Genomic DNA, 27,880 nt, shown 5'->3' with positions numbered 1-27,880 from the left:
TCACTTTTATATTGTAATTGACCCAAATTGTTTCTTCAATATTGAACATCCTGCTGGTCATTAATTTGGAAAGAAAAAGTAAGTACTTTTGCTTCTTCAGGTACAAATGCATCAGCTCCTGATCAGCTGAGTTTGGCCCTTGCCTGGAACCGTGTTGACATTGCACGAAGTCAAATCTTTGTATTTGGACCCCACTGGCCGGTGAGACTACTTTTCCTCCCCCATTCAGAACATTTCATATTATTTTATGTGAATGATAGATCAATGTTGATTTCATTGTCACATCAGTCTTACCAATGTTTTTAGTCATGTTTCATGTTCAAATTTGTTATTACATTAGGATTAAACAGAAACATTTTACTTTCCCTACAGGGAAATGGATTTTGAATGTGAAAACCAAAAAGTAATGTGTTAATTTCAGGCCCAAACAACCTTCTTAAAGAAGTAAATAGAAAAAATTGGTCCTTAAATATTATATTTGTCATTTTTGTAAACTTATCTTTTTAAAGTATGACATAGATTTTAAAAAGTGGCCCATTGAAAAATCAAATACAATTCATCTCAAGGGTTTTTTTTTAAGTAAAATTAATATATTTCCTGAAACAAATAGTCCAATTTTAGTATTTTTATGTATCTATTTTACTTTTTTGTATTACTCATCAAGAAAAAATTAATGCAAAAACTTTAAATAATAAGGTGATTATTTTCAAAGGAAGAGGGTGATATGTGCAGCGTGTTAATTAAATTTCCTAAAATTAAGCCCAGTTGTCTAATCCATTCAACTCTTCTGTTTCCTCTAGTTCTTAACCTCTTGGGAAATTAGGAGATAACAAGAGAAATTGCTAATGGACTGTTTTAGGTTACTAATAACAAAGAAAACCCTGGCAGGTTGAAAAACACTGAATGGATGGCACATGAAAACTCCATTATCTCTACTTTCAATGATTATGAAAAGTCATATAATTCTCTACCTCTTTAGGGTAAATTATATGCTCTAGGCTGAAGAAAGAGGGTCTAAATCATTTCTGAAATATTCCTTCAGTAGGTGATTATTTAATCACAATCTGTTCAAAAATCACAATCTGTTCAAAAATAATTCAACAAGCATTTATTGAATGGCAACAATCTCTGTGCTAGGTGCTAAGAGATATACAGATAGATAACAGAGTCCTTGCTCTGAAGGTATTTATAATTTAATTTAAGAGATAATTCATGTGTGTATATATATATATAATGATAATGTAAGTTTAGTAGGAAATATAATACACAATAGAACCATAATATATGAAGTATTCATACAACAATAATACAAATTTTAATAGAAGATTTTAAATGAATAAAAAGGCACAAAGTAGTCAGTCTAGAAGAGAGGAGAGAGAGAGAGAGAGAGAGAGAGAGAGAGAGAGAGAGAAGACATACCAAGGGTAATTGGAGGCTTCATAAAGGAGGTAACAACTCAATATGAAAGGAAGTTCCTTCTAACCCATGGAAACTGGCCTAAAGGTATATTCCAGGCATTAGGAAGCATGATTAATGACATAAAGGAAAAAAGAGGAAAGAATACAAGCTCTGGACAAGCAAAAATTTTAGGGTGGTTGTATCATAGAGTATATTGCAGTAAGTAATATAAGACTGGAAAGAAGTAGGATGGTATAAGATTGTGAAGGGTCTTGATTGACTGCCTAAGGAGTCTGGACTTAAATCACTAGTTAATAGGTATCTTTGGAAGAGTTCTGAGGAAAGGAATGATATGATTAGATCTGAGCTTAAGGGATATTACTTTGGCAAAAGTATGAAGAACAAATTAGAAAAGATAATGAAAGAAGGCACCATTTTTAGGAAGCTTATTAAAATAGTCAGGCAGTTGTCCTTGACAACCTATGTTGAGAGAAGTGGCAGCAGGAATAGGAAGAAAAAGAGTACAGAGATAAAATATATTAAATAGAAGTATCAAAAGGACTGATATAAATAATTGGTCATAGGGTATAAGGGAAGTAGCATATACAAGGATGGATAACAATAAGGTTTGCAACATGAGAGTCTAGATGAATGATGGTACCAGTGATAGTAATAAGAAAATGATGATGATGAAGATGATAGATTGGACCTATGATTTCACTGTGGAGGGAACTCCCAGATGAGGAAACTTCTTCTACCAACACAAATCGGTTCCTTCTTTGAAACTTAAAGAGTTGCCTAGTGCTTGGAGCAGCAAGAAGTTATATGGCCTTCCTGGGATCAAATAGCTAATATGTGTCAGAGACAGGACTTGACCCAGTCTTCCTTATTCTGAGACCAGTATTCTACCCACTATTTTTCCATTCTAAGTCCCTTATGTATATTCAGAGAATCCAAAAGTCTTAGTGCAGTAGGCCATTTAAGCTTTTAAAGCTTTTGGGGACAAACTGTATAGTGCTTGGAGGTTTGCAAAGTGCTTTACATACATTATCCCATTGGTTGAAAATTAGTAGCTATTATGCCTATTTGTAAAAGTAGTCCTTTGTGTAAACACATGCCAATAAAAATGTGATGTCAATCTAAATACATAAAACTGCTGCCCATGGGAAAAACAAAGTAAAATGCCATATGTCATAAACATAAGCTGTGTTAATAGGCAGGTTCCCCATTAGCAGCACATTTGGTAGCAGACAGATCAAGTCTATTCTGACTATCTATGTGTGTTAAGTGTGAACGGTGTGGAATTAATGACAGTCACGGAAATTTCCTTTGGGTAAATGTCAACTTCAATGTTTTTAACCAAATATGTTTGTTGTTTAATGTAGCCTTTAGGAAGCTTGGCACCTCCTGATAGCAAAATACCAGAGAAGGAAAAGAAATCTCCAACTGCTGCACCAGCCAAAGGGGCAAGGGGAAAAGGGAAAGGCAAAAAGAAAGGGAAAGTTAAAGAAGAAGTAGAAGAAGAAACTGATCCACGAAAGATTGAACTCCTAAACTGGGTATGCAAATAGTTTCTTTCAGATTTTAGTTAAAATAAGAATATGAGAACTTTAAGGGACTTAACTCATCCCAAATACATATTTAATAGATGAGGAAGTAATAATAATGTGTATCCTTCATTTTCGAAGAAGACCACATCAGGGTAGATGCCATTACAAGCACATGAATTTGGATTTGAGTGAGGGAGTGCTGTTCTATGTCACCAATCTCACTTTCTCCTCCAGAACCATCTGGATCTAGTGTCCAGATATGAATCAGGACGACTAGAGATGACCCTGAATGTGAGGGAATCAGTTAGGTGATTTGCCCAAGGTCACAGAGCTAGTGAGAGTCAAGTGTCTGAGGCCAGATTCAAACTCCCATCCTCTTGACTCCAAGGCCAGTGTTCTATCCACTGCAACATCTAGCTATCCTAGATGAGGAAGTAGAAGCTTATTGAAGGGTTGATGATGATGCCTTGTTTTCTTGTTCTTTAATATTTTTAACTTCATGATTTTACATTTTCTTACTCAGACAAGATTTTCAATCTCAACAGCATATGTGTGCTTTGTACATGGTAGGATAAAGACAGAAACCAGATTGATATAGAGAGCTACTAAATGTGTTTTTATATACTATGAATATTTTCTCTATAATTTGCTTAGAGCAGTAGTTCTCAAAGTGTTGTCTGAGGATCATCCAGCTTTCAGGGGGTCCATGAAGGTAAAACTATTTTCATACTAATGGTGACATTACTTGCCATTTAAAATACTCCCTTTTCCAAATAATTTCTATATGAGGCCAGATGTATCTATGTATGCTACTGTGGATTAACAAAAAGGGGCAAAAGATGGGCCCTGCTCTCAGGGAATTCAACATGCAAACAACTATGTACAAATAAAATATAAATATAGGATATAATGAAAATGACAATGTGGGGAGAAGACACTAGAATTAAGAGGGATTGGGGAAGGCTTCCAAGCCAGAAAGATCAGTAGTCAGTGTGGAAGACAGAGAACTTTCTGGGTAATGGAGGATATCTCAGGAGAATACTGAAACCAAAAAATTGAGTGTTTGTGGAAGAGTCAGGAAGCCAATGTTACAGGACTAAAGAGTATGGAATAAGAGATATACACATATGCATCATACATATATATATATATATATATGTGTGTGTTCTTACATACATATGTATGTATGTTTATGTATATATGTATATGTATTACTATATGCAGACATCATGAATGCGACATCATAAATAGATATCTGGCCTTAGAACCAGAAACAGCTGAGTTTAAGTTCTGCATATATATATATATATATATATATATATATATATATATATATATGAAAACAATTTATTGAGTAAGTTTTCTTGAAAATGAAGATCATTCATCATTCAAGGTAAAATAGGAGTTCTAACACCTGAGAAGCAAACTGTTTTATCTTTAATTTTAGCTTTAATATATTTTTGGAAGTCAGGAAAGGAAGTACAATTTTTTGGAGGGAGGAAAACTCTACCTTCTCATCCCAAAAGTCTTAATACAATTTTAGACTATGAAAGATTAGGACTGCATTAAGGCTTTGGGGATATGCTGTACTGTCTGTGGCTTAAGTTTAGCAACCGAAAGAACCAATGGATTTTAACCACTAATCTTTATATTACAATACCAGCAGCACAAGGAAGATCCAAGGGGTCCTTCATAGGTTTCTAAACCAAGAACTCAGTGTAAATTTTAGCAAAAATGTATTCTCTTGACAAGGGTTATTGAGACAATGTATTTTATTACCCAAATGTACAAAATTAGAAAAAAATTGAGAATAATTTAAGAATCTAGGCAAAAGAATAACAATTCATAAAGCTACTAGTTTCCCAATTTTTTCCTGATTACCTTTGGTTCCCCCTTTCATTAGGTCCTCCATGTCTGGAATTCATTCCCTCTTTACCTCATTCTATACCTAGTTTTTTTTTAAGACACAGACCAGCTTCTTGTTAATAGAGGTTATTTCATTTATTGCATTTATTATTTGTTGACATTAAATGATATTTTATATATATATATGCAAACCCTTTATAAATATTACCTTGTTTTATCCTCTCAACAACTCTTGGAGATAGGTGCTATTATTATCCTCATTTTACAGATGAAGCAACTGAGGTAGACAGATATTAAATGATTTGGAGAAGGAAGATGGGCCTGGTATCAGGAAGACCTGAGTTCAAATTGAACCTCTGATGTATACTAGCTGTGTAATTCTTGGCAAGTCACCTAACCTCCTACTCTCTAAATTCCCTCATCTTTAAAATGGGAAAAATGGTATCACCTACTTCCCAGGGTCACCATGAGGATCAAATGGGATATTTGTAAAGTGCCTAGTACTTAGTAAGCACTAGATGAAGGTTAGCTATTAACATCATAGTCATATGGTTAATTAGTGTCTGAGGCCAGAGTTGAGCTCAGGTCTTTCTGATTCAGGGTCCAGTGCTCTATTCACTATGCCACCTCAAAGCCCATAGTTGTTTGTTTTCCTTGGTGCCTTGCTTAATGGAGTATTAAGGCTTGTTGACTGGTTGACTGATACCTCCTATAAGATGTCCATATTTCCTGTTTGCCCAGGTACTAGCATTCTCTACCTCATGAAATAGTATTGTATTACTTTGTGAAGTTTGCACTGACTTACTTGTGTTTGTATTATATCCACCCAGCAAAATGTAAAATCTTTTTCTGTGGTTTTAGTATTTTTTTTGGTTTTTTGTTTTTTTGCAAGGCAAATGGGGTTAAGTGGCTTGCCCAAGGCCACTCAGCTAGGTAATTATTAAGTGTCTGAGACCGGATTTGAACCCAGGTACTCCTGACTCCAAGGCCAGTGCTTTATCCACTATGCCACCTAGCCGCCCCTAAAATTGTAGGTTCTGTGGTTTCAGTATTTTTTTTGTTTTTTTGTTTAAAATGTAAAATCTTTGAGGTCAGACACTATTTGTCCTCATATTTCCAGTGCTCAGCACAGAACTTTACATAGATGAATAAATATACAATGAATTCTTTGTTTAGTTGCTTTTTTTTTTAATAGGTGAATTCTTTAGAACAAGCCATGTTAGATGCTTTGGTCTTAGATCGGGTTGATTTTGTGAAACTTCTTATTGAAAATGGAGTCAACATGCAACACTTTCTCACTATTCCAAGGCTAGAAGAACTTTATAATACAGTAAGTATGAAAAGAATATGGAGGCCAGTGAGGACCTGGATCTAAATAGACATGGAAAAATGTGTGAGAAAGTCTATTTCAATTTAGAGATAGGCAGCTAAAAAGCTAGATTGTCTTTTTTTAGGTTATCATTAGTGCATTCTAGGCTTAGGTATCATAAGTTTGACCATATAATGGATTTGGGTTTAATGCCCCAGTTTTAGTCTGGAGTTCTACCATTTAAGGAGGACTGAAATGGCATTGTTCTTTTGTGGCACTCATCAGAGAAATGGTTCAATTTTTCATTATATTCTTGCCATTTAAAAACCAACTTACTGAATCAAGTTCTCTGTGGCCACCATTTCAGAAGTTCTAGAATCTCTGTTAATGATTATGAGCATTTGCATGGCACATACAATGAATCATCCATCTGGGCCAAGAGAATCTGGCTCACTATATTATTTTAAGGTTGTGTTATTTTATTTTACTTTCCATATTTTCTCCCTTTCACGACTCTCTCCCAAATACCAGGTAGTAGGAAATATGTTCCACAGGGCACTCATTTTTTCCAATTTGCTATAAGGAAACCATAGAACTCTTAAGTCAAGCACCATGGAACTAGTAGGGAAGTTTTTAATCTTTCATTTTGTTAATTCATTTTTTTTTATTCTAACCATTGTCACAGTTGATTGTAGCAGTACATAGGTGAAGAAGGCAATGATGTGTGCATTTTCTCTGCAACTCATCAGGATACTACATGATAACTTGCCCTTTTAGATGATTTTGATATTTATTTAACATAATTTCCTATGCACTTAGTACTTGTTTATCATTGTACCATAAAGGTAGCAACATAAAATATGTAAATAGACAATGATCTAATAATGTGATATTTAAAGATTAGAATGATTCAAAGTCCAGTAGTTTAGGTTTTTTATTTAAAGGTTTAAGAAAAAATACACTAAAAGTGGCTGGATGGTTCTCTTTCAGAGGCTGGGACCACCAAACACACTTCATTTGCTTGTGAGGGATGTGAAAAAGGTCAGTCTATTATTTATACTTCTTACTACTTTATGCTCCTTCATACAATACTACAAAAATAGACATTTTTATTTCAATAATAAATTCAAATCTCAGAATTTAAGGTAAAGAAGACAAATAGAAACAATTAGATAGGAAGTCAATATCTTTTTTGTTTGTTTGTTTGTTTGTTTGTTTTGAAAGGCAAATGGGATTAAGTGGTTTGCCCAAGGCCACACAGCTAGGTAATTATTAAGTGTCTGAGGCCGAATTTGAACTCAGGTCCTCCTGACTCCAGGGCCGGTGCTCTATCCACTGTACCACCTAGCCACCCCTGGAAGTCAATATCTTAAGTAACTTTTTCCACATTAAAAAGAACCTACGGGGGGGTGGCTAGGTGGCGTAGTGGATAAAGCACCGGCCTTGGAGTCAGGAGGACCTGGGTTCAAATCCGGTCTCAGACATTTAGTAATTACCTAGCTGTGTGGCCTTGGGCAAGCCACTTAACCCCATTTGCCTTACAAAAACCTAAAAAAAAAAAAGAACCTACAGAAAACTACAAAGGACAAAGGAAAATGTTACTTGGCATCAGCACACATATTGAATACTTGCTGCCTGAAAGAATGAACTGAAATTTTTGATTGATTGATTGTATGTTTTTGGCCAGATACTATGCATTGTTACTAATGACAGATTTAATTATCTAAAATTCTTGAATATCAGTGACCTGAATCTCTTCAATCATTCAACATTTCTTCATATTAGAAACCTCTTTCCTAAAGTTACTGTTTATTTTGCATCCATTACACTCATTCACTTTAATTCTCTTATTCCTAACAAAGGTGCAACCTTTCACAGTTTTTGTCATGTTTGGCTTCTCTGAAAATATGATTAGAAATGATATTTAACCTCATTTGCTTGTCTTTAAATACTTTGACATTATTCTCATTTTGCATCAGTAATATGTCTCATCTATTTATGTTTTATTTTTTATTTGGAGTTCCTTTATCTCTTTTCTATTACTCTATTCTGGCATGTTCTCATGCAGCTAAAGGTCAGAGGATTTGGCTGGGTTAACACAAAGATGACTCTTTCTATTATGATGAAGTCTCTAGTAGGAGGGCAACTGATTAAAAACTATATAGTTTCCCTTAATATTCTGGGGAACAGAATAATTACAATCATACAATGAAGTTTTTCTACCAGCCCAGTATAATGAAAAAAGTTCACTGCATTTTGGAGCTAGAAGACTTGAGTTTTAATCCTGGTACTACTACTATCCAGGTGATGTTATAAGAAGCTCTTTAATTCTCTTAGCCCCAGTTTCCTCATTTGAAAAAAAGATAGAGTTGAACTAGGAGATCTCATAGAATTATGAACCTATGATTTTATTGGATCTAATCCAGCTACAATATAAGAATTCAATCATAAATCCATAAAGAATGATAGCATTTGAGAGGTGTTAGGTACCTTATATGTTTTCTATTTTGGCACTTATTTATAAATGAGGAAAACTGAGGGCCAAAGACATGACATGATTGCCCAAAGTTAAAAGATGGAGAATGCATTGATTTACTCATGTTGCTCACATTTATAGAATACTTGAAGTTTACAAATCACCTTTCTCACTAAAAAAACCCTGTATAGGTAGTATTAATTCCATGTTATAGATGAAGAAGCTAGGGCTCAGAGTGATGACTTGCTTGTGGTTTCACAGCTAATATGTATTGTCAATAGATATTAAACCTAGGTTTTCTGGTTTTAATTCCAGCATTTTCCCCCCACCAGACCACATTTGTATCTACTACTCCCAATATATTCTTTCTGGTCATATTTTAGTGAATTTTTTTTTTTGCAAGGCAATGGGGTTAAGTGGCTTGCCCAAGGCCACACAGCTAGGTAATTATTAAGTGTCTGAGGACAGATTTGAACTCAGGTACTCCTGACTCCAGGGCTGGTGCTCTATCCACTGCACCAACTAGCCACCCCTCCATCATATTTTAAATGAAGAAGAGTTTGTATGTATAATCTCTATATGGTCATTCACAGTTCAACAATTTAACAAGCATTTCTTAGGTAGATGCTATCCTAGGCCCCAAGGACATAGTCAACTTTGAAAAAGTCCCTGCCCTTTAAGAATTTACATTTCTACACATTTTTTAGTCATAGAAAATTACTAAAAGGAAAACCAAGGTGATTTATTACAATATGATATTTTGGAAAATAGCTAAAAAGAATATGATTTTAGTATTCAACAATTCCTTCAGGTGAAAGAAAATCAAATCAACAAATATTTATTAATATACTAAGAGCTGGTAATACAAATATAAGCAGAAAGAAAACTTAGAGTCAGGATTCAAGGTGCTTCTGGGCTGGAGGAAATAAAAGTATTCAGATGAGAAAAAGTCCAGGAGAAAGGTCTAGAGTGCAGCCTTGGGAAGAGTGAAGACAGGGGGTGGCCTGGGTGAACTCTTTAAAATGGACTAGCAGAGGCAGCTAGGTGGTGCAGTGGATAGAGCACTGGCCCTGGAGTTCAAAATGGGCCTCCACCATTTGATAATTATCTAGCTGTGTGGCCTTGGGCAAGCCACTTAACTCCATTTGCCTTGCAAAAGCCTAAAAATAAATAAATGAATAAACAAACAAACAAACAAATAAATAAATAAATAGAACAAAATGGACTAGCTAATCAGAGGAAGAGATCTTGGGCAATGTGTGAAGAGTCAAGAGATTTCTGGAATATTGTTGAGAAAGTGAGGAGGAATCAAGTGTACATCCTAGGAGGTATTAATGAAATGACACAAATGTTTACTACAGACAAATCTGTCAAAATTCACTTTATATCTCAGAATGGAGTGACCATATTCTAATCTCTTCTGTTACCTGCAGGTGACTAATAAATCCATAATTCTCTCTTCTTATAACAATTTAATAATTGGCTATTTTTTTCAGTGACAGGAAAGAGGAAGTCAGCTTTAGCCTGACTTATTATTTGTCTCATATCTGCTAACTTTTACCAAAGAGCTAGTATCATTTTAGAGGTAGGTGACACATTACACCTCTAACTTGAGATGAATTCCATACAGCTTAGGCCTTGTTTTGTTTTGCATACACATACAAATAAAAGTTCTTATTTTACAGGGAAACCTCCCACCAGACTATCACATTAGCCTGATAGATATAGGTCTTGTACTAGAATATCTTATGGGTGGGGCCTACCGCTGCAACTACACAAGGAAGAGTTTTCGGACCCTGTACAACAACTTGTTTGGACCAAAGAGGGTAGGAATAATTTAATGTTATCATAATTAGTGTTTGTTAGACTCAAAATTTTTTCCTTGAATGTGTTAATTTTAACTCATTGGGTTTCTAAGGTATCCAAGTAAAAGTGGATCAATTAGACCATTATAGTCCATACATTGCATCTTGCTGACATAATGTTATAAACACATACATAAATTCATTAAGTCATTGAGCCATGACTTTTCTTTACCTAAATTTTGTCTATATACCAAAGTAATAATATTATGTGCTTATGCACTATGAGATTAGTGAGAAACCTATTAAGTATATATATATATATATATATATACATATATATATATATATATATAATGACAACCCAGTTTCAAGGGTTATTTAAAAAAACACTCAACAATGCAGTAAATGCTTAAAGCAATAAGTGAATATTTGAATTCAACAAGAGGACAATATCTGATTGGGAAAGAACAAGGAAGAGAGGCTCTGGAGTAGTAAAGGAAAAATATAATAAAGCAACATGCTGACCCACCTCTGGTACATGCTGCAGTCAAGGTGCTTTGTGTCCATATGTGGGAACCACAGATTTTTTTCCTAATTAAAGATTTTATTTATTTTGAGTTTTACAGTTTTTCCCCCAATCTTACTTCCCTCCCCCCCACAGAAAGCAATTTGTCAGTCTTTACATTGTTTCCATATTGTACATTGATCCAAATTGAGTGTGATGAGAGAGAAATCATATCCTTAAAGGAAGAAACATAAAGTATAAGAGATAACAAGATCAGACAATAAGATCAGGTTTTTTCCCCCCTAAATTAAAGGGAATAGTCTTTGAACTTTCCTTCAAACTCCATGGTTCTTTATCTGGATACAGATGGTATTCTCCATTGCAGATAGCCCAAAATTGTCCCTGATTCTTGCATTGATGGAATGAGCAAGTCCATCAAGGTGGATCATCACCCCCATGTTGCTGTTAGAGTGTACAGTGTTTTTCTGGTTCTTCTCATCTCGCTCAGCATCAGTTCATGCAAATCCCTCCAGGCTTCCCTGAATTCCCTGCCCTCCTTGTTTCTAATAGAACAATAGTGAGAACCATAGATTTTAAAGGGAGGGAATAGATTTTGATTCAGGCAAATTTGATAGATCTCCCAACTTTTTTCATAGGTAAGGAAATTGTAGGAAATATTCAAAGCATTCCCATGTATATAGGAATGGGATATTCCATCTAGGAATGTTCTGGCAAACAATAGGAACAGAAGCTGTGAAATATAGGAGGAGGCAGTAAAGAAAAATCAGACATCTGCCAAAATAGAGGCAGAGGTTTTCTGGACTAGGATAATGTAAGAACTACAATTAGGCATTTAAGAACCCAAATTTACATTCTTGTGTTGGTGGTGTTTCCTAACTGGCATGTCCTTTATTAGAAAGAAGTATCAGTGTTTACCACCAGAGAATAGGTATACCATCATATAATATAACCCTCTCATACACATATGGCCTTTAATGTCATTTAGGTTAAGATCAGTTTCTTCTCTATTTCTACCTGCACTTGAGGTCTTGAATTCTTATAGGACTTCCAATGACATATTGAGATTAAAGCATTTCTCTTTCCCTTTGATGTTTCAATAAAATACCGATGAAAGGAAGCATTTATTAAATTATAGCAAGAGCTGGTCTGTCATGGAAAAGTCAAGAAATTAAGAACATGAAAAGAAAATATTTAATTAAGAAATAATTCTAATCACAACTAATTGATTTTTTCCTTTCTTTTAATGCAGCCTAAGGCTCTTAAACTCCTAGGGATGGAGGTAAGTTGAATTTTCCAAGACTAAGGGGGTCAATTAAAATACTGTCCAATGTTCTTAGAACTTTTGCTTTTATATTCATTTAATAATAAATTTGTCTACTAACATGAATGTATTGCTATTGAGGGACTCTTCAGTAGGTTTAATTTTCATCAAAAAAAATTATTAATGATCTACTCAATAAAATTTTTTGGCCTGACGATCTTAATGAATCAAATCAAAAGAGTAAGTACAGAACACTGCTCATTTATTATTACAAAAATAGCAAATGGAATTTCAGAGCAGCTTATACAATTCATATACCCAAAATGTATTTTTGCTTGTATAAGACTGCCATTTAACACAAAAAAGTGCCAAATTCTGATTTGGGTCTGAATTGAAATGAAATTGTGTTTACCAAATAAAGTGACTAAAACACTGCCCTAATAGCAATGTGGTTTATATTGTTACTGTTGAAATTTCTGAGCATTGTACTACCAACCAAGTAAAATGCAAAAAAAAAAATTGTTAGCTAATTCCTTAAATTTTTGTGATTCTATGAAGAATTGTATCACTAAAAGAATATTGTCATTATTAGAAATAGGAAGTGGAAGAGAGTTCTGAAGGGGTAAATGAAAAACAAAATAGACTATAAGGATATGCTGGTAAATATTTAACAATCAGATTTGGGGGGGGTAGGTATTTAATCTGCATTATTAACATGTCTCTATCACTTATTCTTAAGCAAAGATAACAGCAATAAAAAGTAAAACAAGCCCTGACTTGTAGCATTTGCCAGTTCTAAGGTATAAATGTTTACCCTGAAAAGTAAACAGTTGATCATTCTGAGTCTGCTGGAGCTAACTCCAGCATATGCCTTATTCAGAGCCTACAGGTTTGGAATCACTGATCATGAGGATGTTTCTGTATTCCTTTTTACTTTTGTTCCACATATTTAAAAATAAAGTATTATTAAACAAAATAATAATGTAAACAAGGCTGAGGGAGAGGGAGGGATCAGTCAACAAGTATTATTATTGTTTCCTCTGTTGCCAGGAAGGGCAGTGAGGTGGGAGCAGTGAACAGTATTGGGCTTGAAATTATGAAGTCTTATCTTCCAGAATCCAAATCCAGCCTTAGATGAAATGTCTGGGCAAGTCATTTCACACTGTTTGCCTCAGTTTCCTCATCAATAAAAGGAGCTGGAGAAGGAACTGACAAACCAATGCAGTTTCAAAACCCCAGATGGAAAAGTTAGACAGGCCTGAAATGACTTCACAATGACATGTGCCAGAAACTGTATTTGGGTGTTAAGAGATGCAAGCACAGTGAATGAAATAAGTCTTTCTTCAATAGAGCTTATGATCTAACAGAGAAAACAACAAAATATCAAAGCACAAACAAGAGAAGCATAAAGACAGTAAAACAAATACAAAGTGTTAAATTCCTGATTGGGAATTGGGAGGAAAGGCAATAGCAACTGAGGAATCAGGAAGGATTTTATTTAAAAGCTAAATGATGGCCCTGGAGTCAGGAGGACCTGAGTTCAAATCCTGCCTCAGACACTTAATAATTACCTAGTTGTGTGGCCTTGGGCAAGCCACTTAACCCCATTTGCCTTGCAAAAACCTAAAAAAAAGGGTAAATGACTGGGTTGAGTCTTGGAAGAAGAAAGGGATCCTCTGAGGCAGAGGTGAGGAGGGAGGGGATTCCAGACATGAGACACCACCAGTATAAAGACACAAATATTATGAACAGAAAAGAGGCCATTATTACTGTATGATAGAATGGAGAAAGAAGAATAATTGGACAATAAGGCTGTAAAATCAATAATCAGGAAACTACAGAAGATGATGGAGTTAGAAAGGGACATAGGTCATGTCTGTGCTAAAGGAAAATCCCTTTGCAAACATGTGTCTGCTGTTGCCCAAGCGGGTTCTTCTTTTATTATATAAGGCACTAGTTCTGAGCTCCAGTGGAACCAGATTTAGTCCTAACAGAGTCTGAACTCTAAAAGAAGAGGGTCATATTTTTTCCCCTCATACTTTCTAGGTTATGCTGCCCTAACATTGTCAAATCAAATCTCCTCTATAATGTGCATTCTCCTAAACCTCCCTCCCCAGAAGCTATCCCTGAGACTTATTGTTTCAGCATGGTCATTTGCTTCACTGTGCACTCCTATCCCAATTTTTAGCTCTCCTTTTATATCCCCCAATTAGAATGGAAGCTCCTTGAAAATAGATATTATCCTGCAGGCTTGCATTTATATTCCATAAATAAATGCATAGTATTTATCTATCCATCATAGCATCTATCTATCCATCCCTCCAAATTTTCATACATTTATTCATTCATTTGTCCTCCAAGTGCCAGGATAAATCTTAAATAAAGCTTAGATATGGGTTATTAATAATATTTTTAGATGAATAGTAAAGTTTACAAAGTAAATAGTAAATTTAGGACACTATTTCTTCTTTAAGAGAAGCACTTAAAATATAAAAGACTCAGAGAGAGAGAGAGAGAGAGACAGACAGACAGACAGAGACAGAGAGAGATAGAGATAGAGACAGAGAGAGACAGAGACAGAGAATAAATATAAACTGTAACCCCATCACCCTATTGTACTCCCTCTGAAAGTAGAAAAAACTCTTGGGAGACTTATAATTCTATTGAATAGATTTTATTTTCCTATCAGGTTGCACTATATGGGCAACTTGAGAGCTAGAACTTCTGGAGAGGAACATCTTTCCTAGGACTTTTTAGCTGTTGGAATACCTTGTGATAATTAAAGCTGTGGAGTTGCAGGAATCACTTCCTGATGGGTAGTGTGGTATACTGCACATAATAGTGCATTTGACAACTGGAACAGATTATTTTTTTAACAATCTCCTCTATCTGACAAAATTATTTTTAATAGTAATCATGAAATAAAGGAAATGATAATGGCCATGAAAAAATATAGATAATTAAAACTTATTTTTATTGAACTTTGTATATATAATCATTCTAGTAAAAAATAAAAATAATAAAAAGAAAGCCATGGATTTATACTTTTAATTACATTAATGTACTTTTTGAAAAAATATAACCACATACAGTAATGAATAATAATTTCTCTTTTCCAGCCTTAATGTCTATAATTTTCTTAATGACTTTATCACAATTGTTCTTCATTATGTGTTCATGTTCAGTAGGCAGTACAGCCAGATTTATTGATGCAGCTTCACTCAAGAGTTGATCAAAGAACAATTTTTATTAATTTTAAATTCAAAATATTTCTTTCACATGAAGTAACAGATAATCAGATAGGTAGAAAAAAGTTTTTAAAATAAGATTAAGTGTAACCCAGGCCTCAAAACCCATTTGCATCTTTATTAGGAGAAATGGATTACTTAATGTTTCGTGTCTATGAGGGATGAATTGGTAGAAAAAAGAGAACCTTTTCTTCTGTCGCAATCTTCAAGGAAGAAGACTAATAGTTGCAGATTCTTTTAAGATACCTGAAGGGAATAGAAAGACTGTGGGGAAAAGCCAAGTTATAAAGGAGGCAATGCATTGGTCATCAAGTCCTTATCCACAGATTATTACAATGGAAACTTAAGTGAATTTACCCTGGAGTGAGAAGCTGGAACCAAGTGTCTTCCTTCTTGAACCTCCAAATCAAAAGACCAGGATCACTTTTCCCAAGTCCTCACCAATTCTACCCCTCTTACAGTCATAGAGCATTGAGAATCCCATGTAAACATGCTTTGGTGGGTTACACAAGTTTGAGAATCATAAAAAATCAAATTTGACAAGTTTTAATGAAATTGAAATGTCTGCAATAGGTAACAATTTAGACAACTACTAAGTCATAACCCTGATGTAATGATTTATTTTCTCAATTCATTAACTCTAAAACCATGTTTAAAAAAGAATAAATTTCATTGTTAAAAGTATTATTCTAATTCAGTAAAATGTTATATATAAACTAAAATTTGCACTTCCCAAAAACATCACAGCTCACATCTTATACTTTGTTTCAGTCTTTAAAATTTTAAACATAAATAAAATCCCAAGTGCCACAGAATTACAGAATAAAAATAACTCAAGCTCTGTTTCTTATTCCTTACAAATACCATCTCTTAGTGTTCATTTCAAGTCTACTACTTAAATCCAGGGATAGGTAGTGCCATGGTAGGGGGCAGGAAGGAGGCTGGAGACCTGAACTGTGAACTTAAATAATTCTGAATCAAATTGAGTTTACTCAGAACCTTTAGCTGAGTCTGCATGTGTTAGGTCCTGTTGTAGTCATGTAGCAATTGTGTTGAACTTAGACCAAGAAACAGATTTTTTTTCAAATTGCTAGCATATAGTGACAATAAAATTTAAAAAAAAACACCAACTTGTAGTTGGTTTTACTATTGTTTTTAAATTCCCTACAGAGTAGGTGTTCCTTCATTGTTGCTCCTACTACCCTTGATTCACCAGAGCTGCTGGGTAAGTGAGAACTCCCAGACTCCTGAACTCCTGAAGTAGTAAAGATGGAAACTTTCATCTCTCAAGGTTGCTATTCAATGACATATTCATGGAAAGAAACACAAAGCAAAAGAGGCTGCCAAGACTTTTTAAGCATCTCGGACTTACTTAGGCAAGTCCATGTTCTTTCTGCCAGGTGTGTAGCTGTCCTAGCTATTGCTAGGGTGGAGACAGGAGAATTTCCTCCTAGAAGCAGTCCAAGCAAGAGCTAGCATTGGTTGTATATCAACAAAGCGACTGCCCTAAAAGACAGCCTGGAAGCTATTTCTCCTTGTTCTCACAGAATGGGTACCTCAGTTGGAAACTTTCTGACATACAGAATTTGTCAAACCAAAGACAAAGTACAAGTCCAGGGAATATATCTATTGCTGGTATGCTCCATGAGATGGCCTTCACTACAATATTTAAAAAATAAATATTTTCAATCATTCTTGATATCACTTAAACAAAACCACTTTATTTATAATTAATTTGTTAATTAGTGAATAAGCATTTACACAGAGCCCATTCTATGCTAGGCACTTTGTTAAATAGTGTACAAATATTTATCTCTTTTTATCCTCACAACAACTCTGAGAGGTAGGTACTATTATCCCCATTTTATTGTTGAAGAAATTAAGGTGGGGTTAAGTGACTCACCCAAGGTCACACAAATCATATCTCAGTCTGGATTTGAACTCAGGTCTTCCTGACTATAAGACTTGTGTTCTATCTACTATACCACCTAGCTGATTATTTATAATTATTTCCTGTTATAAGTTAGGTCTAAGAAGCAGTTCTATATGAAAATACATTGTGGGAAACTGGTTCATTTTATTGCCTACCCTTAAACAGAAAATTTCATGAAAGAAATATGATCTAGGCTTTATTTCCATTGTAATTGTCAACATAGTAACATGTTATCTAATTATATTATTATATTATAATTATATCATTAGAAATTATATTAGCCTATATTACTCTATGAGAAATCAAAATCCAATCAAAGAAATTCAAAAGAATGGAAGAAAATGCAAACTACCTCATTGGAAAAACAAACTGATATGGAAAATACATCCAGGAGAGACAACATCCGAATTATTGCACTATTTGAAAGCCATAATCAAAAGAAGGACTTGGACAATATCTAGGAAAACTGTCTTGATACCCTGGAACCAGAGGGAAAAAATAGGCATTGAAAGAATTCACATTTCATCAAAGAGATCCCAAAATAAAAACTCCAAGAAACATTATAGCCAAATTACAAGGAAAAAATATTGCAAGTGGCCCAAGAGAAACAATTTAAATATCAGGGAGCTGAAATTAGGATAATATAGAACTTAGTATTTTCCACTTTAAAGGATCAGAACATGATTTTCTGGAAGGCAAAGAAATTAGGACTACAACTAATAATCACCTACCCAGTGAAATTAAGCATAGTACTTCAAAGGGAAAAAAAATGGTTCTTCAATGAAATAGGAGAAGATCAGAACTGAACCAAAAAAACTTAATCTCTACTATCAAGACCCAAGAGAAAACTAAAAATGGAAAGAAAACCTAACAAAATGTTCACATCCCTACATAGGAAGATGATACTTGTAATTCTTAAAAATTGTACCACTAATAGTATAGCTGGAATGAATATACTTAAACAAAGAGTAGGGGTATAAGGTGAATTTGAGAGAATGACAAAAGAATAATTAAGGAGTGAAAAAAAAGGAATACACTGTGTGCAAATGAAAGGAAGAGGTAGCATATGATGGATTATTTCACATGAAGTGGCACAAAAAACTTATAGTGAAGAGAAAGATAGAAGGGTGGATGATGGGAACTGCTTGAAAGTTACTTTCATCAGTATTGGCTCAAAGAAGAAATAATATGCACACTCAGTTGAATATTTAAAGGGGAATAAAATAAAAAAGTTAGATATGATAGCTCTCTAGAGAAAATGAATAAGATTAGAAAGAAATATAACTTTTTCTCAGTAGCACATGGTACCTATACAAAAAATGATCATGTATTAGTGGCATAAAAGCCTCAAAAACAAATGAAGAAAGGCAGAACTATTAAATGTATTCTTTTTAGATCATAATGCAATAAAAATTACATTCAATACAGGGCAGTAGAAAGATTAAAATTTAATTGGAGACTAATTAATTTAATGCTGAAACAAAGAACACATCATAGAAATAATAATTTCATTAAAGTAAATGACATCAATGAGACATCATTCCAAAATTTATGAGATGTAGCCAAAGCAATGTTTAGGGGAAAATTTATTTCTTTAAATTCTTACATTAAAAAAAAATTAGAGAAAGAGCAGATCAATGAATTAAGATGCAACAACAACAAAAAATAACCTAGGGGGCAACTAGATGGTGCAGTGGACAGAGCACCGACCCTGGAGTCAGGAGGACTTGAGCTCAAATGGGACTTCAGACATTACCTAGCTGTGGGACCTTGAGCAAGTCACTAAACCCCACTGCCTTGCAAAAAATAAATAAATAAATAAATAACCTAGGGGAAAAAATGTAAATCCCCAATTGAAAGCCAAATTGAAAATCCTGAAAATCAAAGGTGATATTAATAAAATAAAATTCAAAGTAAAAAAAACTATTTAGCTAATAAATGAAACTGAGAACTGGTTTTATAGAAAAACAAACAAAAAATAATATAGATAAGCCATTGCTTAATTTCATTTTAAAAAAAGAAAGAAGAAAACCAAATATCCAGTATGAAAAATGAAAAGGGTGAAATCACTACCACTGAAGAAAAAATTAAATAAATAATAGAGAAATATTTTCCCAGTTATATGTCAACATATATTGACTAATATTTACAAAAAATATGAATTACCTAAATTAATAGATTAGGAAATGGGATGCCTAAATAACCCCATTTTAGAAAAAACAAGTCATTGATGAACTCCTTAGTGAAAAAAATCCCTGGGGTCATATGGGCTCACAAGTGAATTCTAACAAATATTTAAAGGACAATTAGGTCCAACACTATATAAATAATTTGGAAAAACAAGTTAAAAATGAGTCCTACCTTGAAGGAGTCCTTTATGACACAAGCATTGTTCTGATAGCTAAACCAAGAAGAGCTAAATCAGAGAAAGAAAATTATAGACCAATTTCTCTAACGAATATTGATGCAAAAATTTTGAACAAAATACTATGAAGGCAATTACAATAGCATATTACAAGAATTAAATATTATGACCAGGTGGGATTTAAACCAGGAATGCAGGATGGGTTCAGTATAAGGGAAACTCAACACAATTGTTCATATCAATAACAAAACCAACAGAAAACATATGATTATCTCAATAGTTGCTGAAAAGCATACATTCCTATTAAAAAAAAGAGCATAGGAATAAAGGCGACATTCCTTAAAATTAAAAGCAGTATCTATCTAGAACCATCAGCAAGCATTATGTAATGGGGATAAGCTAGAAACCTTCCCAATAAGAACAGGGGTGAGGCAAAGATACCCATTATCCCCATTATTTTTTAATATAAAACTAGAAATGTTAATTATAATAATAATAATAAAAAGAAATCAAAGAAATTAGATAGACAACAAAGAAATTAAACTATTACTATTTATGATGGTATACTCAGAGATCCCTAGAGTATCAACTAAAATACTTCTTGAAAGGGGGTGGCTAGGTGGCACAGTGGATAAAGCACCAGATGTGGAGTCAGGAGTACCTGGGTTCAAATCCAGTCTCAGACACTTAATAATTACCTAGCTGTGTGGCCTTGGGCAAGCCACTTAACCCCATTTGCCTTGCAAAAAAAAAACTTCTTGAAATAATTTACAACTTTAGCAAAGTTGCAGGATATAAGATAAACCCACCTAAATCATTAACATTTCTTCATATGACCAACAAAGTCCAACAGCAAGAGATAGAGAATTCCATTTAAATGACTTCAATTCTTTTTTTGCAAGGCAACGGGGTTAAGTGGTTTGCCCAAGGCCACACAGCTAGGTAATTATTAAGTGTCTGAGGTCGGATTTGAACTCAGGTACTGCTGATTCCAGGGCCAGTGCTCTATCCACTGCGCCACCTAGCTGCTCCAAGAATTCCATTTAAAATAACTGTAAGCAGTAGAAAATACTTGAGAGTCTATCTGCCAAGATAAATTTGTGAATGATATGAATACAATTATAAAACACTTTTCACACAAATAAAGTCAGATCTAACTAAGTGGAAAATATCAGTTGTTGATGGATGGCAGACCAAGCCAAAAAACAAAAATGACAATTCTATCTAAGCTAATTTACTTATTCTGTGCCACGCCAATGAAACTATCAACAATTATTTTTAAAAGTTAGAAAAAAATAACAAAATTCATAGAGAAGAACAAAAGTTCAAGATTATTAAGAGAATTAATGGGAAAAAGTATAAAGGAGGGTATCCCAGTAATAACAGATTTCAAACTATATTATAAAGCAGTAATTATCAAAACTAGATGGTACTGACTATGAAAGAGAAGAGAATCAATGGAATAGATTGGATACAGATAACTGTGGGAAATAACTTGGTATTTGATAAGCCCAAAGACCCCAGTTTTTAGAATAAAAACTCACTAATTGATAAAAACTAGAAAAAAAAAAGAAAACAGTATGGATAGATATGGAGGAACATTTCACAACATATTCAAGATAAGATCAAGAGAGGTGCATAACTTAGACCAGGGTTGTCCAAAATGTGCATGCGGCCTGCAATGCAATTTAATGTGACCCCTTGTGGGTTTACTAAATTCTTTAGCAAAAGCTGTGCTACTGCAGAGCTCTCACTAAAATGGCAAATCAAAATATATTGTCTATAGCTTCAGTAAAAACTTTTAAAAGTATGGTTGGACAGCCCTGATTTGGACATAAAAGGTGATACCATAAGCAAATTAGTACAAGAAATAGTTCTCCTGTTAGATCCATGGAGAAGGGAAGAATTCATGAATAAACAAGAGATAAAGAGCATTACAAAATATATAAAAAAGATAACTTTGATTATATTAAATCAAAAGGTTTTTGCACAAATAAAATAGGTGTAACCATGATTAGAAGGAAAGCAGAAAACTGGCAATCAATTTTTATAGCAAGTATCTCTGATAAAGGTATCATTTTTCAGATATATAGAGAACTGGGTCAAATTTATGAGACTATGAGCCATTTCCCTATTGATAAATGTCAAAGGATATGAACAGGTAGTTTTCAGATGAAAAAAAAATAAAAGTTATCTATAGACATGGAAAAGTGTTCTAAATAACGTTTGATTAAAGATATGCAAATTTAAAAAACTTTAAGGGACTATCTCATATATATCAGATTGGCTAATATGTCAAAAAAAGGAAAATGATAAATGTTGGAGAGGATATGGAGAAATTGGAACACTAAACGCATTGTTGATGGTGTTGAGAACTGATCTAACCATTCTGGAGAGTATTTTGGGACATGCCTAAAGAACAAGCAAACTCTTCTTACCCTTTGATCCAATAATACCACTACTAAATCTTATTCCAAAGAGATCATAAAACAGGGGAAAGGACCTATATGGTAAAAATATTTATAGCACTCCTTTCTGTGATGGCAAAATAGTGGAAATTGAGGGGATGCCAATCAACTGGGGAGTGACTGAACAAATTGCGCTATATGATTATAATGGAATACTACTATCCAATAAGAAATGATGAACAAGAAGATTTCAGAAAGACCTGGAAAGACTTGTGAAATGAGGAGAAACTAGAAACGATTGTACACAGTATCAGCAACATTGTGTAATGATCAGCTATGAATAACCCAGCTCTTCTCAACAAGCAGTGCTGCAAGAAAAGTACAAAGGACTCACAAAGGGAAATACTATCCACATCCAGATGAAGCACTGATGGACTCTGCAAAAAGAAGCTTCCTTTTTTACTTATTTTATTCTTTTCATGTTTTTTTTTCCTCTTGAATTTCTTCTTTCACAACTGTGACTAATATGGAAATATGTTTTACATCTTAGCACACATATAATCTATATCAAACTGCCTACCATTTAAGGAGGAAGGAATGGGAGGAATAGAGGAAGAAAAATTTGGAACTCAAAATATTGTAAAAATTTTATCTTGACATATAATTGGGAAAAATTAAAATACTGTTTTAAAAATTTATTAACCAATTCAGATAATAACAGTTACTATCTAGAAGTCAATTGGTTATTCATTCTTCCTCCTTTTTTCAAAGAATTCAATATCTGGCTCAGTGATTTAGTGAACTTCAACATATACATTGATGACCCTTCAAATACCCTAACTCCCAATTAATAATCTCAAATTTCATGATCTAGTATTCCATTTTACCTTGGTCATATACATGGGTGACCATACCCTATTGCCAATTAGATATTTCAAACTGAATGTCCTGTACTTTACACCTCTGTGTCTTACATCTGACATGTGCATATGTATGTGTATGTATGTCACTGTTATAAAGATGGATAATTAAACCCACAGGGGGTCGGTGAAGTTAGCAAAGAAGACAGTAAATGATAATTATGATAATGTTGACAACTAACTAGAACAAAGGAAGAAAAAATGAATCAAGATAAAGATGTGAAATAAGGGAGATAATAGAAGTCACCTTGGCATTATGAGTTTAAGAGAAGGTCTGGTATAGCTAGTGAGTGGTTTGGAATACAAGAAGATCAAAGGGAAAAAATTAAGGAGCAAGAAAAAAGGACTGATGTTTAGCAGTAAGGGCCCTGTTCAAATTATATATGTAATCCTTGGCCAAGAACTGAAGCCCTCAATTTTTAATGCTTCTCACTAAAATCCCTCTCTAGCTCATGTCCCTACTAAGGGTTTCTCCTAGGGACATTAGAATTTAGCTCCTGTCAAATATGGTAAATAAATAAAATTATAAGACAGCATCTCTTTTTTCTAATATCTGATGCAACTTTAATTTGTTGTCATAATAAACAATTATTATACATATCCTTTATTTTTCAAACCAAAAAAATCTTCAAACAAGCAAAATTTAAATTTACAAATACTGCTGAGCTCTTTTATTCCTCCAGTAGAAAGTTTCCATTTTTCCCCTAGTAGTTCACAATCCTATCCCAGTATATCTAAATAAGAGTAATATGCTGAAAATTTGATTCTCAATGAGAAATGTTTTTCTTTTCTCAGGATGATGAACCACCTACCAAAGGTAAAAAGAAGAAAAAAAAGAAAAAGGAAGAGGAGATAGACATTGATGTGGATGATCCTGCAGTCAGCCGTTTCCAATACCCCTTCCATGAGCTAATGGTGTGGGCTGTATTGATGAAGCGGCAAAAGATGGCAATATTCTTGTGGCAGCGAGGGGAAGAGTCCATGGCCAAGGCCCTAGTGGCATGTAAACTCTATAAATCCATGGCCCATGAATCATCAGAGAGTGAGCTGGTCGATGATATTTCCCAGGATTTGGACAACAATTCAAAGTTAGTGGCCAAATGAGATGTTCTAAAAAAGAAAGCACTTTGTGGTTAAATGTACTATATAAACATCCTCTAATATAATCTATTTATACAGATTATTAGATTAAGATCTGGAAGAGTCCTAAATCTCAGCCAGTCCCATTTTCTAAATACTACAAAGACAAAGTGATTTGACCAAGGTCATCAACCCTGAAGTCGTAATTCATAAATCACAGGATCACATAAGAACTGAGATTCAGATCCAGTATAAAATTTTTTTTTTTAGGTTTTTGCAAGGCAATGGGGTTAAGTGGCTTGCCCAAGGCCACACAGCTAGGCAATTATTAAGTGTCTGAGATCGGATTTGAACCCAGGTACTCCTGACTCCAGGGCCGGTGCTTTATCCACTGCGCCACCTAGCTGCCCCCAGTTTAAATTTCTTAACCTTATACTGTGGTTGTGCTTTGGTGATGTTTTCAAGACAATTTAAATTGGTTTTTCATCCCTTCGATTTTTTTTTCATTTAGGACAAAGTATATTTCTCAGAAAGGTTAAAGCTTAATAACTTTGTTTTAATATGACATATGAGTTATATCAATAGTATGTAAATTCCTTTAGGGAAGGGACTGTTTTATTTGTTTTCTTTGTATCTCCATGGCTTTTAAGAAATGTTCTTTGATAGATCAATGACTACATGAGAGCAGTAGTGGATAGGACTCTGACCTCTATGTCAGGAAGACCTGAAGTCAAACATAGACTCTGAAACATACTGATTATGTAACCCTACAAAAGTCACTTCCCATCTCTCATTCCACAAGTCCTTTTCTATGACTATCAGTTGAAAACTAGATGTCTCTGCAAATGGGATAGCTTCCTCACTTGGAGTTCTTTATACAAATAATATCACAGATTTGTAAAAATAAATAACAGTGCCATGCACAACTGAAGATGCTGAATAAATGTCAACTGAATTCTAAGGACAAGGGTCTAATATTTTTCTAACTGATTTTTTAAACAGATCTTTTCAGGTAAGGGTTCTGGGCTGACAGAAAGCTATTAGAAAGCAATGTTGAGGGGCGGCTAGGTGGCCCAATGGATAAAGCACCGGCCCTGGAGTCAGGAGTACCTGGGTTCAAATCCGGTCTCAGACACTTAATAATTACCTAGCTGTGTGGCCTTGGGCAAGCCACTTAACCCCATTTGCCTTACAAAAAAAAAAAAGAAAGCAATGTTGAAAAGGAGGAATAAAATAAAGAACACAAAAACATGGGGAAAGTAGCTATGTGCATGAAGAAAAATGAAGTAGTGAAGTCAGACTTTATTGTGACAAGAATAAAAAGAAATGGGCAAAATTTCTAGTAGTAACAACAAAATTTTCTGAAGATAATTGTGTTTTAAAAAATCAGAATGATCTTAAAGATTCATTCCAGTTTTATACTTTGTGGTTTGTGGCTGTGAAGAGGGAGAAGTCCTTTTTTACAGTTCAAATTTGGTTTAACTAGTTTGCTGATAATTTTAAAAATACTATTTTTGAACACTTGGGAATTTTGAACATCATGGGGAAAATGACATAGAGAAGACCTAAATAGTATCTATCACTCTAAAGAATTCTCAGAGTTATATACAATATATAATCTATGCAGAATCTTTCTACTTTTGTGCACAAGGTTTTTCTCTGCCTGTGCAAATCATTTTATAGGCTTGCATCAGTCTGGCTCCTGAAATACAAGTAAGAAAACTAAACTGAAAAGGGGGCACATGAAAATAACCAGAATGGTGAGGGGTCTAGAAGCCATGTATACAATAAAAAGTTAAAGGAACATGGGAAATCTGAGACAGAATTAAATGTATATAGAGCAGACATATAGGAGTAGATTGTCCAGTATTTCTCTACAAAACAGAATTAAAACCAACACATGAAGTCAGAGATAAACACATTTTATATCAAGAACTTTGTAACATCTGTAACTGTCCAACAATAATCTTAGCTGCCCCATAAGGTTGTGAGTCCCACATTAATGATGGTCTTCAAGCAGATGAAGGATCATCTGTGAATCCTCAAGAAGCAGCTCCATAAATTGAGTGCAGCTTGGCAGAGATCACCTCTAAGTATCCTTGGCATACCAAGATTCTTTTACTCTAATTTCATTATCTATAAGCACAGACATCTTAAAAAGTTATAATTTTTAAAAGATCAAAGCCTCAAGCAAAACTTGATTTCTATTTCTTCAGAGACTTTGGCCAGCTGGCTGTTGAGCTGTTGGACCAGTCCTATAAACATGATGAACAGATTGCCATGAAACTCCTGACCTATGAGCTAAAAAACTGGAGCAATTCCACCTGTCTGAAATTGGCTGTGGCAGCCAAACACAGAGACTTCATTGCCCACACCTGCAGCCAAATGCTATTAACAGATATGTGGATGGGACGGCTCCGGATGAGGAAAAACCCAGGTCTTAAGGTATGCTCTTGATGTAGATGCTGAAGGATTGCCTCCAGTACTCATCAACCAGCTTTTCTCCAGGCAGTGGGGTTGCTGCAGTCCCCTGCAGATTTTCCTAAGTCAATTGTTAAATTTTCAGTGTGAACACTTACACTTTGGAAATATGCAGTTGCCACAAAATAAGAGTCTGATTTATTGTTCTGTTAATTGTCCTGACTTAAGAAAATAATAGAGAAAACAATAATGCAGATTAAATTTAGAAGTAGATCATGGGAACATATCCCTCCTCTCCAGTTTGTTAAAACATTTACCAGCCCACCCTGGGCTCTAAGTCACATTCAGTGTTCCTGCTTTCATGGCTTGTTGCCACAGTTTACTAGCTGCATGATCTCGAGTAAGTCACTTCCTTTCTCTCTGCCACAATTTCATTATCTGGGAAAGGCAGGAACTAGAAAAAGGACATCACTAATATCTCCTCAAATTCTAAAATCATATGATTTTAATTGGGTAACTACTAGAAGAGAACTTTCAAGAGATCTGAGCATGTACCAGCATAGAAATAGCATGTCACCTTGAAAAGTACACAGATTCTGGAGTCCAAAGGCAGGGTTAGAAATCTCACCTCTGTCACCTTACTACCTGGGTAATCTTGAAGAGTTACTTGATTTCCTCATCTGTAAAACAGGAAATACACTAGATGGCTTCTGAGGTCTCTTCTAGCTATAAACCTACAATCCCATGTAATTCTTCTTGTAAAGTACTGATTTTATAAATAATTGAAAATGAAGAAGTAATGACTCCAAGGCTCCACAGAATGCTTATATGTATATATATATATGTACATATATATATATATAGCATGTATGTTGACATATGTAGATAAGTGTAGTTTCTCCTATTATGCAAAAGACAAAAAAATTAAAGAAAAGTATTGAATTTCCCTTTGATTCCTATAAGAACTGGTAATTTCAGTACAACAGGTTTGATTCTAATTTAAAATGGGCTTTTCTTGTCTGTTAATTCTAGTTTAGAGAATAGGAATAAAAAGTCAGTTTTCAAAACTGGGAACAAAACTGAATTCAAGGAACTTGCCTGAATGAGTGTTCGAGGAAGGGAAAGCAGGGAACCTCACTATTATGTCAATGAGATTGGCTCTCAGGACCATGTCTTCTACCTTGTGGCTAATTAAGATCATTCCCTTATTGAACAACATTAAATAAGTCATTTTAAGTTGAGTAAATGGATCTCTATTCATATGCTCACATTTTACCTGTAATTCAACTCTATATAACATTCCTGACAATCTTA

General features: G+C 34.3%; 1 protein-coding gene across 2 annotated transcripts in view; it reads left to right on the top strand.

Moving 5' to 3' along the window:
• LOC141521569 (transient receptor potential cation channel subfamily M member 1) overlaps window positions 1-27,880 on the top strand; it is a 47,503-nt gene that overhangs the window by 13,642 nt on the left and 5,981 nt on the right. The window contains exons 8-15 of one of the 2 annotated variants that reach the window (XM_074234266.1): window positions 101-201; window positions 2,784-2,957; window positions 6,010-6,144; window positions 7,114-7,164; window positions 10,285-10,425; window positions 12,180-12,209; window positions 23,861-24,153; window positions 26,362-26,590. In XM_074234266.1, the coding sequence (XP_074090367.1) occupies window positions 101-201; window positions 2,784-2,957; window positions 6,010-6,144; window positions 7,114-7,164; window positions 10,285-10,425; window positions 12,180-12,209; window positions 23,861-24,153; window positions 26,362-26,590 (1,154 nt within the window). The remainder of the gene's footprint in view (window positions 1-100; window positions 202-2,783; window positions 2,958-6,009; window positions 6,145-7,113; window positions 7,165-10,284; window positions 10,426-12,179; window positions 12,210-23,860; window positions 24,154-26,361; window positions 26,591-27,880) is intronic. The other variant, XM_074234267.1, reaches the window with a different exon arrangement.

This window comes from Macrotis lagotis, chromosome 4 (assembly GCF_037893015.1).
Source record: "Macrotis lagotis isolate mMagLag1 chromosome 4, bilby.v1.9.chrom.fasta, whole genome shotgun sequence".
In the NCBI taxonomy this organism is placed as follows: Eukaryota; Metazoa; Chordata; class Mammalia; order Peramelemorphia; family Peramelidae; genus Macrotis; species Macrotis lagotis.
Note: the sequence above shows the minus strand (reverse complement) of the source record. Positions and strands in the feature narration are given on the sequence as shown.